The sequence below is a fragment of the Ursus maritimus genome, unplaced genomic scaffold (genome assembly GCF_017311325.1).
Source record: "Ursus maritimus isolate PB19 unplaced genomic scaffold, ASM1731132v1 scaffold_8, whole genome shotgun sequence".
In the NCBI taxonomy this organism is placed as follows: domain Eukaryota; kingdom Metazoa; phylum Chordata; class Mammalia; order Carnivora; family Ursidae; genus Ursus; species Ursus maritimus.
The window spans coordinates 27,677,470-27,695,434 of NW_024426996.1; the positions used below are offsets into that span (position 1 = coordinate 27,677,470).

The window sequence follows — 17,965 nt, forward strand, 5'->3', positions numbered from 1 at the left end:
CACCTGCTAACCTTGATTCTGCACAGAGAACGTGGAAGAGCCTGAATGAGCGCAGGAAAGGCGCTCAGGCTCCTCTCGGCCAGTCTCGTGTCCCTTTACACGATCTCCTCACTAGCAGTGGGCACAGGTTCTGCCTGGCTCCTGTTCTAGTGGTGAGTACTGAGGAGGCAGGGCTCAGGCGTGCTTTCTAGAGGCCGGTCTGGAAACCCATACATCCCTCTCTGCTCTGCGGGCCTAACAATGCATAAAAAAGTTAACTTTGGACAAGTGGGCCTGCTTTCTAGGTCCAGAGACATCCTCAAACAGGCTCTCCCAAGACCTTAACATCAGAGAAAGTATTAGGAAACTATGGCTGTACAGCCAAGTGGGTCTTCTAATTCACCTTTACCAATAATAAAGTGGATGTTTATGTATCTTCATCTGTTTAATTCTTCTCATTTTATCACACGGGCTCAGAATTCAGGAAAGGAAAAAAGGGAATTTGGTTTTTGTTTTTTCCTGGCCCTCTTAAATCCAAAATGTATGGAAATGGGAAAAGACAGAACTGGTTTGTCTTATCTGTTCTTTATAAAGCCTACACACAAGGCTTACCTATCTCTAAAAATTCAAAGTTTTAAGAAAATAAATGTTACTGGCAAAATAAGTACATGAATGAATATATTAATATCTAGGTCAGGAGGACAAGAGTTGTGACTGAGGGAATGAAATTAATGACCATATTTATTGGTTGCTTATGGTGTGTCGGCACTGGCCTAGGTCTTTAAGTATCATCATTTAATTCCCACAAAAACTTAAGTATTATTTTATCATTCCCATTTTACAGAGAAGAGGACCAAGAAATAGAGGCCTAAGTTATCGGCCAGGATTAGAAAGTTAGCAAGTGCCACAGCCGGGACATGAACGCAGGCAGCCGAGCTCTAGAGGCCACGTGTCATCGCGGTGCCACACGGCCTCAACGGAGTAGCAGCCGACTCACAGCACAGCATTTCTAGTCAGAGTATTCCAAAAGCTCTGTAGGGTAAGTTCTAAGGAGCATTTCCATTCAGTTCTAATACCCTTTAAGAATCTACATCCAAAAGTGAAGCCTACAGAGCTGGGTAATAAGGAAGGTGTTTTAAAGTTGTAACAAAATGTTCTGAAGAAAACTGTTAAAGGCATCTTCCTGACTAGTGCTTGAACTTGGTTTTATTTAAACCAAATGTATGCCACGGTACATAAGAGGACAGTTAATAATAAGAAATAGATTAAGATATAGGTAGAATAAACAAAGTCTTTGCCACCTGGAAAATTTTATTTAAGATTTTTCAGAGAAACATATAATGCTATTGAAGAAAAAAATATGTGGCTTAGCCACGGACAAATTAAAAAAAATTCTTTACTAAACAGAAGCAAAACACAAGGTTAATTTTTGTTCTTATTTTGGGGACTTTCCTAAGGGTTTTCACGTATACATTCTACTGTGATCTTCAGAGTAACTGTAAGGCTGAAAGGAGAACAGCAGGCAGGGAACCGGGCCTCTTGGAGGTCAAGTGACTTACTTGCTCAGAAGCACATGACTTGTAAGCAGCATGACACGCAGGCAGGGATTGCTGGCCTACCGACAAATGTCCTTTAAATTATCGACCCTACCACCCCAAGGAGAAAAGAAGGCCCATGAGGTGGGAGCTTGCCAATCTGGCACACATAAATCAATGCACGCAGAGACCTCTGTCTAGCTCCAGCACATAAGCAGTACCCACGTGTCCGCCGACTGAACGGGTGATGAGTAGCAAGCTATATGATACCACTAACAGATATTACTATTATTTTTGTTTAAAGATTTTATTTATTCATTTGAAAGGTAGAGAGACAGAGAGAGCACAAGCAGGGGTAGAGGCAGAGGGAGAAGCAGACACCCCACTGAGCTGGGAGCCCAATGTGGGGCTCGATCCCAGGACCTGGAGATCATGACCTGAACTGAAGGCAGATGTTTAAGCATCTGAACAACCCAGGCGCCCCTTTTTTTCTTTTTTTTTTTAAAGATTTTATTTATTCATTTGAAAGGGAGAGAAACAACCACTAATGCACATTATTAAACTGTATGTCATCAAAGAATTTCCAGAACACTTACCTCCTCTGTCAGTTTAGTGTTGGATTTTTCTAACGCATCCACTTTTGCCTGAAGGTTGTTTACCGTGGCGCTATGAAGAAGAAAAAACACAATGGTTTCCCTTGAAAAATAGAACAACATCCTGTACTACCCATGTAAACATCCATCACAAGTATCATTCACTGTCTAATGTCCACAATTCATGGTGGACTTGTAGGCTCTAAGACAGTTCACCAGGGGCTGTGGGTCTTACCGGTTGTACCCTTGGCACTGAAGTCTGTATTTAATAAGCACTCGTTGGATGAAATAAAAGAGCTGATGCACTGCACCGTCAACTTTAAAGTTTACTTATACGTAATAATCAGCTACCTGAATTAAGTGCTTGCCATACACCAAGCGCTTTTCTAAATTATTTTATTTGCATTATGTCATTTACTCCTTTCAACAACCCTATGCAACAGGTATCCCCAAATACAGATAAAGAAACTGAGGCATGAAAAGAGTCAGTAACTGTCATGTTTCTATTTCACTATCAAATGTAAGCATACTTTTGCTTGACTAACATCTCCATAATTCACTGTGGTCATTATTAGTTCTTGGTCCCCAGAGAAAATATACTTAAATTGTTCTTGAATTCTCTAGCTGAAATCAAGACTACTCAAAATTTATACTGATACTGGAATAATCATATTAAAGGTTTTACTTAAATTATCTTTATAAGAGAATTATAAAAAATAATAGTTAATGGATGTATTAATTTTTCTGAATTATTTGATAGTCTTTAGCATAACAAGAACATCAATGTACTTGAGAATACCAACAGACTATTTCATGTTCTGGACAGTTCTGAAAAATAGTGAGTATTTGGTAAATTAATGGTACTGATGGTGAAGAGAAGGTAAGTTAATATTGTCAATTTAATGTATAAATGAAAAATGCAAGGGACCAACATGATACAACTAATCTAAAAGTCCTAAGGCAATGAGTGGTTTGCTCACAACTGGTCTTGAAATATGTGGTCGGTCTTGAAATATGTGGTTGGATCTGATGAACCAAGAGGGCTGCCACTTTCAACTGCGTATGTCACATGTTTAAGAATTCTTAACTGAATATACTTATTTAATTACTAGAGTTATAATTACATACTAATTTTATACTGCCTTTCACTAACGGTCACCAAAACAGTTAAATGACATTTAATTTAGTGCCTAGCTCAGTGCCTGGCAAGCAGGAATTATACGTATTTTTGTTGAGTATCGCCTGAATTTATCCTCATGGCTCATCAGTTTACTCTTCCTTTCCTTCACAATAAAATCCCCAGGAAAATAAACGTATTTATTCATTCTTTACTTTAGATGTCTGTTGAGTTCTTCTACATAGTTCTTCTGATCCAGAATTGCAGTAATCTGGCCATCTCTGGGATGGGCGGGGAGAGTTGGGGAGAAAAATAGAAATGAAATAGGTAAAGTTAGAAGTACCAAGATCTCCTCTTCCCCAATCTTTTCATAGACCACAGAAAGGAAAACCGTAGCACAGATACACTGAACCAAAAGACAGACCTGATGTATAATGCCTCCAACAAGAAGGACTAGATACTTAAAAATGAAACAAAAAATTCCCCACATTAAAAAGGCTTTGTTATAGCTTACATACCTTAATAATTTAGGTTACAGGTATAACATTACATTCTATCAGAGGCATTTAAAAAAGAAACATTTTCTTCTCACAATTGATAGCCTTTTTAGCTTTGCCAGTACTACTTATAACAACAATTTTCCATTTATCACAGACATTGAATTAAACTGATTTTTGGTATAATAATAGTTATTCCCAAAGGCTATATTTTTGCCTTTCAATGTTAATTTTATTTCAAAGTGAATGGTATAAAAAGCTTTCACAAAGATCAAGTGTCTATTGTTGCATGAGAAAACAAAGTGGAAACAGGAGGTTTACTTGTGGACCAACTAATCTGTAACAGGCAAGTTAAAAAGCCAGACTTTTCAATTAAAGTCAAATCAAGGCCACATACCTCTACCAGTACACTTCGAGAACAAATGATACATTCTTGGCTCAATGTCAAGTCAAGAACTTCAGATTAATTGTGCTTTCAACTGCTAAATTTATAAATGGTATTAGGTAGTATACTTCTGAGGTCTAATTTCTGAGGGCCGTATGGGTATTTTAAAAGCTTTTTTGAAATGACTTTAGATTTACAAGAGTTGAAACAGCAATGCAGAGTCTCCATATACTCCTCACTCTGTTGCCCCCATGTCAACGTTACACATAAATCCACATGCATGTGTCATAGTTCACATGTTAAGAAAGCCAAGAAGGCAATCCTCCTGATCCAGAAGACCATGTTCTCAAACACCACCTGAAGAGATGGAGCAGTAATTCCTTTATAAACCCCTTTATTTTGTTAGCCCCTGGACCACACAGTAGGAAAATCACTTAACTAAAACCTCTCTTAGGGTTTAGCAGGTACAAGAGTCAGCTCTTTTTGACAAGACTCCATTAAAACTCTATCACCAGAAATTCTTTCAGCAAGTCTGTCAAAGCACTACTGTTGTAAACTTTAAATGCTATCAAAGAACATTAAAGAAAAAAGAAACTTAATTTTCTCTGTACGTACCCTTCGCTACCTTTACTGCTGTTCCCATCCTTGAGATACATTGAAAAATCTATAACTCCAACCTACAGAGAGAATTTTCAGAATTTAATATAAAATTAGATACTTCTTCCAAGGCACAATACGATGTCTCTTTCTGGGTACTCAAAGCAGTAATAAAGTCATGGCCATTATTTAAAACTTTTGATGAAAATGTAATGTTTTACTTTTGTTAAAATCAAGAACTTGAAGAGGGGTGAAAGTAAGTAAAGAATTGAGATTAAGGCAATAGGACCAGAAGACCAGGTCATGCAAGTCAACACAAGATTGTAGGAAAGTTAACAGAATGCCTACTATAAATTTAAGGCTTAAGTTTCTTTCTCTCTTGTTTCTCTCAAGCATTCTGCTATTGAACCCCTATTCACTTTTAGGAATAACATTTTAAAAATTCTAATTACAAAAAGAATGCACATTTCCTTAAAGAAGTTTCAGAAAATACAGTAAGTAAAAGGAAGCAATACAAAATACCCATAGTCCCAAAGACTCAGATAGAACCACTGTAACATTTTAGTATTTATTCTTCCAAACTTTCATGGATGCACTATGTCTAAATTTGTCAGCACTGCTATTTTATTATTCAGCTTATTTCTTTTTAAAAAACCAGGTCAAACTATCCTACTTCTTTTTCCATTTTCTCAGAGTAAAAAGTAACAGAAATTTGCTGTAGTATTTCAGAGAGAAGGGGTAAGAAAGAGAGTGAAAGTGATAGCTTTATTTACTGAGCAATTAACATAGGCCAGGCTCTGTGCTAGGTGCATCACACGTACTAACTCCTTTATTCCACACTACAGCTATGAAATCAATACAGATACTCTTTTTTGTCCCCGTATTACAGCTAAGAAATGTGAAGCATCAAGAAACTAACTACAAAATTTATTCAGCTAGAAAATAAAGAAGTAGAATCTGAACGTAAACAGTTTGGCTTCAGTCTGTATTCATAACTACCATGCCTGTGTATGTATTTTAGCCTGTGTGTGTGTGTGTATTTCAGTCTGTACAAAATATTTTATTTTTATTATTTAAATTTTTAAAGTAATTTTATTTTTTGTATAAAATATTTTAAACAGGGATTACAGTCAAGACAAGAATTTGAAAAACATTCATAATACATAAATGAGTCAAGTTAGAAGGAAAAACAAAGTAATTGTTTATATTCACATCAAAAATGTTTAAAATCCTATTTATGACTAATTTCCCTTAATTTGGTTGGTATAATCTGACCCATCCAAATTCTGAGATAACAGAACTCAGAGCGACACACTTGGTAACTAAGCATCTTTTGCATACCTGAGAGTCCAAGTCTTCTCCTTTCATACAGAAATTGGCATCAATGACATTCAGACCCACCAAGAGACCAGCAATTATGGCTCCTTCTTCTTCCATCATGAGGGCATTGGGTTCATAGAATTCGCTGTAAGAGAAATCCACAGAATACCAATGATAAAACCTCAAGAATCCAATGATATAATCTTGAGACAAGCAGAAAATGCTGGCCTCATAGCTGAATATGGGTACTATGATACTAGTGAAAAGTAAAAAAAAAAAAAAAAAAAAAAAAAAAAAAAAAGGATGGCTTGGATAATTTATTTGAGATAACAGACACATGAATAGACTTTAGATAATAGCTAAGCTGAAAGAAAAGTGATCAGAATGGTATTTTCACTGAACTGATTACTTATGCTTTTCCCACATATTTGTATTTGAAATGCAAGGAATAATTTTTCAATCTTAAAGTGTCTTGAAAAAATTGGTTCGTTCTTCAAAATTTGCCTCAGACATCTGATTTATAGGTGGGTGTGTAGTGGTACCACACTGTTATTCTAATTTCATTTACATGATAGCTAGTGAACTTCTGTATTTATATATATATTCTAATATTTATTTATTTATCAGAGAGGGCGAGAGAGAGAATGTGCACTCTTGAGTGAGGAGAGGGGCAGAGGGAGGGGGAAAGAAATCCTCAAGCTGGCACCTTGCTGAGCGCGGAGCCTGAGGCGGGGCTCCATTCCACAACCCTGAGATCATGACCTGAGCCGAAACCAATAGTCAGACAACCGACTGAGCCACCCAGGTGTCCCTATATATATTTATAAAGTAAGCTCTACACCCAATGTGGGACTGAACTCAGGACTGGGAGATCAAGAGTCACACGATCTACTGACTGAGCCAGCCAGAAGCCCCTCTTTTTTATGTTTACTAGCCATTTTGATTTTCTCTTGTGAAATGCCTGTTCAAATCCTTTACTCATTTTTACATTTACTCGTCTGTCTTTTTCTTACTGGACTGAAGGAGTTTTCACATACCTTGAATACGTATCATTTGTTGATTAGCTATATTACAAATATCTCCTTTCACTCTACGGGTTGCCTTTTAATCTTGTGTCTTGAATGAAGTTCTTCGTTTTAATGTAGATCAATGTGTCCATTTTTTCCTTTAGGGTTAGAGCTTTTTATGTCTTGTTTAAGAAATTTTTGTCTACCTTGTATTTTCTTCTACAAATGTTACTGTCCTGTCTTTCCCATTTGTATGTATAATCCATCCGGACATTTTTTTGTGTATGCTGTTTTTAAGCTTCATGTTACATGCCAACTTCCTGTCTTACTGAGTCTGAGTACATGCTGAGGTGTCAAAAGCCTTTCCTGTTTTTGGCGGGGGAGAGGGGTTGGTACGTTTTGGCCTGCTCTGTATATATGCCACAGCGACAGACTAAACACGTAACAAATAAACATCTATTCTTCAGTATGTGTGTGTGACGTGTGGGAGAAGGTACTAGTTGAACTACATGAAATTGCCAGGAATCAACTGTTTTTGATCTGCAAAAATGGCAAATTTCTATGATTCAACCTCATACGATGTAGAACATAGCAAGAGAAGAACAAAGTTTAACAAGATGTTCATACCTGAGAAGTTCCTTCTTATTGATCAAAGCTTTCATATATTCTGAGAGTTTCTTTTGCATTAATGCCAAACGAAGCCAGGCTCTTCCTCTGCCTACTGGTGTCCTACAGAAACACAGGAACCAAACAACTAAAAGTAGCAGAGCTGGGGGCCATCATGGGACAGATTCACTCACTTCTGCTAATAGTCCCCAGGATAACATGCACACTGAGGTGCTCCTTAGAAGTTCCTCCACCTCATTCCTATGTGAGGAATTTTGTGTGGGCTGGTAGGATGAGGGGGCTGGTGGGCCAGGGTGGGGTGCGTGTCTGGAACAAGTGCTCTTGTGAAGAATTAATGACGGAAATGAGACTACGATTTGAAGACAAAACCTCTGGGAGGCCCGAGTGAAAATGTTCCATCACACTAGCATTGGTAAATCCTCATAAACTTAGTGTGGATCGTGTAAGTACCCAAATACCAGTACTGCAGACACAGTCCGTTTAGGCATCTATCTGATTAAAGTTAAACCAGTCCAATTTGGAAAGATGGCTACTACTCTTTTTTGATTTCTGAGGCAGGTTTCTGGTGTCTGTTGCTGAGGTTCACTTGACAACTGTTTTAATCTTGGCGCTCAAACTGCGCTGAACACATTATTTTTCTTAGTCACGTCTAGCACGCTCCCTCCTTAGAGCTAACTTCTTCAGACTTGAACGGATTGCCACAAGTGTTTTAAAAAAATAAGAAAATGTTTGGTCTTTTCACGTGAATACAACCTCTTTAAAATTAATAATAATTATCCCTCACAAGCATACTTCTCTTAATATTCTATATTAGCAGGTCTCTCGCAACAGTGCCAATTCATAAATAGAGTAATCTTTTTGGATTGTTATGAAATAAACTATTATGGTCATCATTATCTTTAGTCTTTAAGGAAATAGTTAATGTTTTCCTAACAGAATTCAACCTTAAACTTACTTAAGTCCTGGAAGATCTTTAACACTTGCTGTTATCTCTGCAGCTTCTGGAACAAGCTTTTCTACCAATTCTAGAGGGCCCCAGAAGGATTTATTTTGTCCAAGAAAAGTTTTCTTAGCTAAGGTGATAAAAACAAAGCAGTATTTTAATATTCTTTACAACATAAACATGTCCTCAACACACAAACACATATACACATCTCTCATCTGTTCAATCCTTTTTCTCAAGGAACTAAACCTAGATTATCAGACAGTTCTAAAACTATTCATGCTTTCAGAACAGGTAACATTTTGTGACAGTCAAAAATCTCCCACTTCCCAAGACTCAGTCCTTCCTCTTTCAGGAAGAACTTACAACTAGCCCTATGATATATAAAACATTTTAAGAGCTGCATGGGACTGGTGAAGAAAACAGTCCAATGGAAAAGAACATGTAATCCAGAAACAGGCTATTAGATACTGGGGAGGGAGGAGGAGAGGAAGCAAGGAGAACAAGACCAGGTCCTGCCCTCAAAAGCTTATGGTTAAGTGAAAGAGCACAAAGGCAAGAGTCCACTGTGTGACCTTGGGCAAATTACCTCCCATTCTAGGCCTGTTTCCACCTGTCAAACAGAAGGGCCATATTGGACAGTAACGTCCGTTCCAGCTCCAGCATTTAGTGATCAGTATTTCGTAAGCCCCGTATGCCCTTTAACTCAACCGCAACCCTGTACCCATATAGGGGGCATTCCAATAGATTAGTATTACTAATTCAAGCCTCTTCTTCCTTAGCGCCATAAAGAATGCTTTTCTTCTTGAGCATGTATTGCCAGAATACAGCTGCATGCACATTTGCATCCTGGGGCCATGGCCTACCCTTCAAGCCGTGTTTCAGGCAGTGCTCCATCACCACGAAGAACTGCTGGAGGGGTGCGTAGTCTGAGTCCAGAGTTCTCCCCAGGTTCAGAGCAGATTCAATCAAGCCCTTGATACTCAGCTTGGCCATGTTCATCAGGTTCATGCGTTCGTTAGCCATGAGATAATTAGGATCTACAGCCAAAGAGGGAGAGGACAGACCATGGTTACTGGAAACAGCATATTTAAAAATTCAGCATGTCAGTGTGTTGACATTAGCATCGAAGGTGCACAAACAATGCTGGGTAGGGCTGTTGGTGTCTTGCTAAGAATGAAGAAGACCGGGGCACCAAACTGTATTGTTAGGTTTTGTATTCTCTGCCAAGTATTCGCTGTTAAAAAAAAAAAAAAAAAAAGCCAGTTTCCCTTAGGAATATTCTTGATGCAAAAGTGAAATTAATTACTTTATCAAATTTCAAGCTTTGAGTACAATCTTAATATTCTCACTACCACCCCTGCCACCACCCTAACCTGGGTGCCCAACATAGCCCACTGTTGCACAGCCTTCACACTGGTCTCTGTGATTCCACCTGGCCCTGCCCCCGCATTCTCCACAGTGAAGCGCTCTAAAAATTACAGCCAATGTAGAAAAAAAATACTTAAACTTTGTTCCAAATACACTATTTACATTATTAGTACTACTATTTATTCTAATTAGCATTATTTAAACTAAGCAGTATTAAATAAACTAAAAATAATTAACAGTATTAGCTCCCCAATTTTTATGACTCAGCATACAGTGTGATAAACTACTTGAGAAAAGGGACTACATGCCACATTTTATCTGACAGACCTCGGAACAATTCAGGCACTCACTACTTTCATCTGCTGGTGCCTAACTCATGCCAGGTACTGGGGGCTGCTTCTGGCCGTTATGATTTCAATCCTTCCTTACATCGGGCTGTGAGACAGCTACCAAGAACACCAACTTACAAGCAGCTTAAGAGCATAAAGCTGGTCTCTGGGCCCAGCCAGTAAGAGACAACAAAGCCAGAGTCTAAACCCTGGCTCTCTGCCTCCAAAACCTATGCTCTGGACCACTATAATCCACTTACAAATGGACCAATGACTCCAAAGAATATTTACCCTCCCTCTTGTTGGCCATTCTTTTACATGGCTTTCTTATTTAATTCTTGTGACTCTATCATTAAGTATGTCCCTTCTATTAGAGTGTCAAGGCAGGTCCACATAGCTTACAGATCCAAGGTCAAACAGCACATAAATGGCAGAATTGGGACCCAGATCTGACATGAAAGCTAATGCATCCTCTCAAACACCAAATGTGTCATATTCTTTAAAAACTGGAAAAGGCCTAGACATCTATGAACTATCTGACCTCTTCTTAGGATGACAAAAAATACTAATCAAATCCATGCTCCCATAATACAAAAAAGCTACAACATAAAACAGAGATTATTTTATTCAAATTGTCCCTAATTTTCTTCATGCAATGTTTTCATTTGTATCTGCTTTCACAGTTTTAAATAAGTAGACTCAAATGCTAAATTCTAAGCTACTTTTTATTAAGTTTATGGACTTGTAGGTTTATAATTCCAACTATATAAATCTTGGTTTGTTGTGTTCTCTGAGAGAATACTTTTTGAGAAATACTTTCTTATAAAGTCAGAAGTGATACAGATTGTCATTAATTCTTTCTTGCACAACAAATGTTTTAAGGCCATACCTCAAATGGACTTTATGCTCGGGGCAGGACAACCTGTCAAGACCAGAACAAGCTTACAAGGTGACACTGCAATTCACAAAAATCTACCCTCTAAAAAACAGCCACCAAAAACAACTTTATCAGATACTGATTTCCAACTTTTTGTTACTGGCATTTGTGTGCACTCCAGTGTTTCTAAGACTTATTTATTTTAGAGAGAGAGCGAGCGCAAGCGAGCAGGAGGAGGGGCAGAGGGAGAGAGAATCTTAAGCAGACTCCGCGCTGAGCACAGAGCTCCAGGCAGGGCTTGATCTCACAACCCTGAGATCATGACCTGAGCAGAAATTACGAATTGGGTGCTTAACTGACTGCGCCACCCGGGCACCCCGCACTCCAGTGTTTCTAGCCTCCCATAATCACTGGAAGAAAGGAATGGCATAGAGCTGTGTGAGTATGCACGAATGTTTGTGGAGAGCAACTAGAGTCTCTATTTAACGCTTCCCAACAGACGGCAAGAAAATGTCGTTAGCTGGATTTGAGACTTTTGCCAGAAGTGGTGATCGATTTATACTTCTACATTGCCTCATCTCATTCTTCTTATAATCACTAGCAAAATGTTCAAGACATCTGTTTGGGGTCTGGTGAATAAACTGCGCAGAACAATGAGCTAATGCCTAGGGAAATTAAAGTCCTCATACCTTGTCCACTATTAGTATGGTGCTATAACCTGTCTGAACTAATCTACATCAAACACAACCCACTCATTCTTTAGAAAATATTGCTCTCAACTTCGGTACTACTAACATTTTGGGCCAGGTAATTTTTTTGTGGGGGGCTGTTCTGTGAATTAAGTTTAGCAGCAACCCGGACCTTTACCCACTAGGTGTCAGTAGCACCCTCCAGTTAGGACAACCAACACTGTCTCCAGATATTGCCAAATGCCTGCCCCCTGGGAGACAAAATCAGGCTCCCTCCCCATTGAGAACTACTAGTCTATAACAAATAAAAGAAGATCAAACACAAATCAGGGCAATTTGACAATTGCGCATAAAAGCTCAAAAGAATTTACTGCTCATTATTACTTAATGCAAAAGCTAAAATGATTATTACTTAATGCTTATTATCATAATTTTTTTTGTTGAATAGTATACAAGAGTATGGGCATTACAAATAATTTTAATTACTTTTTCTAGTTAGTGCTAAAGCAAACTACTGAAAATAGTATTTAAAATTATTTCTTTTTTCTGGGGCGCCTGGGTGGCGCAGTCGTTAAGCGTCTGCCTTCGGCTCAGGGCGTGGTCCCAGCGTTCTGGGATCGAGCCCCACATCAGGCTCTTCTGCTGGGAGCCTGCTTCTTCCTCTCCCACTCCCCCTGCTTGTGTTCCCTCTCTCGCTGGTTGTCTCTCTCTGTCAAATAAATAAATAAAATCTTGAAAAAAAAATAAAATTATTTCTTTTTTCCATTTTGTAAGGTTGGCTACTAGTAGTGATCACTAAATCACCAACTTAATTTGTCTTAAGAATAAAAAAGATACTCTATTCAATTGGTTACTTGTTTTAAATCATACTCAAGTATAAAATGATTTTGCAGAACGAATATATGCTGTTAAAAAGGGTTTCAGTGACACAATGAGAGCATGAGGGGCAGGTAAAGTTCTGGTTTTTGATATGGTGTTAGTTATGTGAAATTGTTGACTGTATGAAAATTCATTGCACTGAATACTTACAATGTGACCTTTCCTGTATCTTTTATACTTTTAACTATAAAAGGTTTCTTTTTTTTAAGATTTTATTTATTTATTTGATAGAGGGAGCAAGAGAGAGCACAAGCAGGGGGAGCAGGAGAGGGAGAAGCAGGCTCCCCGCTGAGCAGGGAGCCGACGCAAGACTGGATTCTAGGACTCTGGGATCCTGACCTGAGCCGAAGGTAGACACTTAACCAACTAAGCCAACCAGGCACCCCTATAAAAGGTTTCTTTTTAAAGTTTTGCTACATTGTATAGGCCAGAAAATGATTTTTAAAAATGCATGACTTTTGAGCCCGAGTGGGGTACTGCGCTCAGCAGGGAGTCTGCTTGAGGATTCTCCCTCTGCCCCATCCCCAGCTTGCATGCGTTCTGTCTAAAATAAGTAAATAAGTCTTAAAAAAAATAAAGAAATCATTAGGTGCCATATTTTTCAGTAACAGAGGATTTTGAGTTCAGCCTTAAAGGACAGAAAGACATTAGTCAGATAAGGAGGGGTAGGAGTAGAGCTGGGAAGGGATGGGATGAAAGGAATAGCTAGGGCAAAGGCACCTAAGTATGAAAGAACTTGGCCCACTAAGAACAATAAGGGTCTAATGCAAGAGCTGGGGGCAGAAATAGGAAGGGGTGGAACTAGAGCAGTCAGTGCTGTGTGCAGAAGAGGGAATTAGCTTTGGGGGATGTTCTAGAATGTCTGGATTTCAGGACTTGATGACCACCACTCTCTTGGTGAGAGAAGGAGGAAGTATGGAGAGTAACTTCGAGGTTTCTAGTTTTGGTGAGCAGACAGATGGTGACACAAAGCACCTCGGGTGAACACAGCAGGAGCAGTGGACTAAAGAAACTGTACAAAAATGACTCCAGCTACAGTAACAGCTATATTAATTGGGTTTCAAACCAAAGTTCTTCCAAGAAGATGTAGATCTTCATTATAGCTCTTCAAGACTACTAATTTCCATATGAGGGAATCTGAATGAACTTTACAGAGTAATGAGGCTCATTTAGTTAACAGTATGACAAATGTGAACCCCAAGTCATATAGCTAAGAGTGACACTGAATCATACGGTTCTGCAAACCCGTCATCTGACCAAGACCCCATTTTATCTCTTTAGTGCAATGACTAATATTCATACAGAGAAATCTTGAAATGTTTTATGAATAATTGAAGAAAAGTTAAGTTATACTTAACATATGTGAATATTGTTATGTTGTGCCCAATTTTTGGTGAGGTGGGAATAATTTCTATGCACAAGCAGTTATTCTTTAGAACTTCCTGGTTATCTGACAGATCAAAAGCTTATCCAAATGAGAAACAAAAGTTGTCATATAGAGTTTTTCCAAAAATACCTAAGAACATCAATATGAGATTAAAAATGACAAAGTAACAGAAAGATACAGAAGGGAAAGCTTACTCTATGTTCAGAACTGTCTGAAGACCAGTAATTCCTAAATAAATCTATTCTGAATTTTTTCTGTAACATTTCTTAGAGTATAAAATTAGGTGTAAAATGAATTGTCCTTGATAGTGAAAGAAATTACTAAGGTGCTGAAAATATCCTGTAATAAAACACCATTTAACTGGTCTGATGACACTTATTTGACAAGGAAATTATGAACTTTTTACTCAATCCTCATTTGAAAATAATCAGTAGATGGGGAGACTGACTCAGTTGGTAGAGCACGTGACTCTTGATCTCAGGGTTGTAAGCTCGAACCCCATGCTGGATGTAGAAATTACTTAAAAATGAAATCTTCAAAAAAAATAAAAATAATCAATAGAGTCTTAGGACCCTTAGATTATCTACATATCCATGTCCGTATCTATTCTCCTCAATGACTTCCAAATATCATATAAACTTCTACTCAAGAGTACTAAAGAGGAAATTCACTTAACATTTTCTCTGGGTTGAAATCTTAAAGAAGTTAGTCAAGAAAATTTAACAACAAATTATTTATCCTCCTTGCTACCTTTCCTCAGTGATAGCATAATCAAAGATGTACTTTGCTAAAATCAAACTTTATCATCAGAAAGATTATATCCCCCCACTAATCTTAATCTGTTTGATATTAGTCATCTATTTGCACCAATTAGCTTATATGACACCAGGCAAGGAGTCTTATTTCTCTGGGGCCTCAATTTCCTCATCTGTCAAATGAGAACGTTAAGCTTTTTCAGTAATTCTTTTTTTTTTTAATGATTTTTTTATTATACTGTGTTAGTCACCATACAGTACATCCCTGGTTTCCGATGTAAGGCTCGATGATTCATTAGTTGTGTATAACACCCAGTGCACCATGCAATACGTGCCCTCCTTACTACCCATCACCGGTCTATCCCATTCCCCCACCCCCCTCCCCTCTGAGGCCCTCAGTTTTCAGTAATTCTTTTATTCGAGGGAAACAACACACACCCGTATGGATCACAATGACTCACTGCAGCACCAGTTCTCAAGGGGTGTGTGTGCACGTACTACTATCCCCGGAATGGAGTGAAACAGCATGGTTTAGAAAACCCCACAAACAACTCTGATACCAAATGAACTAGACCTTTGCCACTGAACATGTGGCCCTGCCATCAGCACTGGCATCACCTGGAAGCTCTTAGAAACGGGAAACCTCAGGCTCCAATGGTACCACTGAATTGGGTTCAGCACCTTAACCAGACCCCAGGGTAATTTGTATGTGCATTAAAAGTCTGAGAAGCTCTGCCCTAGATGACACTTCTAGCTCCAGCATACCATAATTCCATGATTTCACAGACAGCTTCCTCAAGGGCAACCAATAAATACATACATCAGTGGAAAGCCCCAGGAGGAAGGAGTAATAAAGATCAGAACAGAAATAAATAGCATATTAAAGTACTGAAAAAAATCAATGAAACCCAAAGTTGGTTCGTTGAAAAGATCAACAACATTGCCAAACATTTAGCTTGAATGACCAATAGAAAAGAGAGAAGACTCAAATAGCTAAAATCAGGAAAGAAGAAACAACATAATTATTGACCTTACAGAAACAAAAAGGATTATAAGGCAATACTATTATTTAATTGGCAGTTGTATGCCCAAATATGAGACAACCTAGATAAAATGAACAGTTTTTAAGAAAGATACAAATTACCAAAACTAACTTGAGAAACAGAAAATCTATAACAAGTAAAGATATTGAATTTGTAATTAAAAAAAAAAAAATCCCACAAAGAAGAATCCAGGCCCAGATGGCTTCACTACTGAAATCTACATTTAAAAAAAACATTTAAAAAAAAGAATTAAAACAATCCTTCCCAAACAACTCCAAAAAATAGAAGATGGAACATTTCCCAACTTATTCTATGAGACCAATATCACCTTGAGACCAAAAGCAGACAAAGATATATATATATAAAAACGATAGACCAATAAATACCTCTTATGAATACAGATGCAAACCCCTCAATAAAGTATTTGCAAACCAAATCTAACATCATATAAAAAGGATTATATTACATGACTAAAGTTTTTAGATGACACCACAAGCACAAGCAACAGAAAAAAATTAACCAGATTTATAAAAATTAAAAACAACGAAAAAATTTAAACTGGATTTTATCAAAATTAAAAACATTTGTGCTTCAAAGGACATCATTAAGAAAGTGAAAAGACAGCCCATGGAATGGAAGAAAAAAATCTACATTATCATATCCAGTATCTAGAATACACAAAGAATTCTTAGAATTCAACAAAAGAAAAATAACCCAGTACAAAAGAATGGGCAAAGGATCTGAACAGACATTTCTTCAGAGAAGATATACAAATGGCTAGCTAATAAGTACATGAAAAAAATAATCATTAGGGAAATGCAAATGAGATACCACTCCACAAATATGGATATAATTTTAAAAAATTTTTTTGAAAAGGAAAATAACAAGTGTTGACAAGAATGTGGAGATCCCTTGTGCACTGTTGGCAGGAATATAAACTGGTGCAACAGCTTTGGAAAACAGCCTGCCAGTTTCTCAAAAGGTTAAACCATCGTCACCAATATGACCTAGCAATTCCACAGTTAGGTATATACCCAAAAGAAGTGAAAACACTTGTCCATATAAAATTTGTACAAGAATGTTCATAACAACTCTCATCATAGCCTAAAAGTGGAAATGGCCCAAATGTCCATCCACTGATGAATGGATAAATAAAATATGGCATGTACGATGAAATATTGTTCAGCAATCCAAAAGAATAAAGTACCGATACATGCCATATTATGCATGAACCTAGAAAACATTATGATGAGTGAAAGAGGCCAGGCACAAAAGGCCTCATATTTAATGACTTTGTTTAAACAAAACGTCCAGAACAGGCAAATCTATAAAAACTGAAAGTAGATTGGTAGTTGCTAGAACCTAGGGAGAAGAGGGAATAGAAAGTCAATGCTAACGGGTATAGGGTTTCTTTATAGAATGATGAAAATATTCTGAGATTAGGTAGTTGTGATGCATGCACTACTTAATAAACATACTAACAACCTCTGAACTGTACAGTTTAGGGTGGTGACTCTTAGTATGTGAATTATATCTCAGTAAAGTTGTTCTTTAAAAAAACCAGAGACTTACTGGAGGGGAGGAGGGTGGGGGATGGGTTAAATAAGTGACCGGTATTATGGAGGGCACTTGTTATGATGAGCACTGGGTATTGTATGTAAGGGATGAATCAGTAATTCTTCACCTGAAACCAATATTATACTGTATGTTAACTAACTGGAATTTAAATAAAAAGTTGGAAATGAAATAAAATGAGGATAATAGCAGCATAAAAAATTAATAAAGACTAAAAAATAAAAAAAAACCCTAAAGACTTAAGAGACATAATAATGTATATTTTGTGTGGATCCTGATTCAAATAAACCAACTGAAAAGAGACATATCTGAGACAAGCACCCTATGAAGATGGGCTGAATAAATATTAGGTACTATTGAGAAATTATTGTTAATTTTGTTAAGTGTGATACTGAAATATTTGCAAGTGGAAAGGCACAGTATTTGGAGTTTCCTTTAACAGATCTTCTTCAAGATATGA

The 17,965-nt window shown here is 37.6% G+C and overlaps 1 protein-coding gene across 14 annotated transcripts in view; it reads right to left on the reverse strand.

The window, feature by feature from the left end:
* The window catches only part of RUFY3 (RUN and FYVE domain containing 3), a 75,343-nt gene that overhangs the window by 19,670 nt on the left and 37,708 nt on the right, over positions 1 to 17,965 (reverse strand). For all 14 annotated transcript variants that reach the window (XR_005833552.1, XR_005833551.1, XR_005833554.1 and 11 more), the window contains exons 2-8: positions 9,467 to 9,640; positions 8,613 to 8,730; positions 7,658 to 7,759; positions 6,045 to 6,168; positions 4,722 to 4,783; positions 3,440 to 3,505; positions 2,111 to 2,180 (exon numbers count right to left, since the gene is read on the reverse strand). Coding sequence is in view for 9 of the 14 variants with exons in the window: in XM_040625456.1 (XP_040481390.1) it covers positions 2,111 to 2,180; positions 3,440 to 3,505; positions 4,722 to 4,783; positions 6,045 to 6,168; positions 7,658 to 7,759; positions 8,613 to 8,730; positions 9,467 to 9,640 (716 nt within the window). In the remaining 5 variants the exon portion in view is untranslated. The remainder of the gene's footprint in view (positions 1 to 2,110; positions 2,181 to 3,439; positions 3,506 to 4,721; positions 4,784 to 6,044; positions 6,169 to 7,657; positions 7,760 to 8,612; positions 8,731 to 9,466; positions 9,641 to 17,965) is intronic.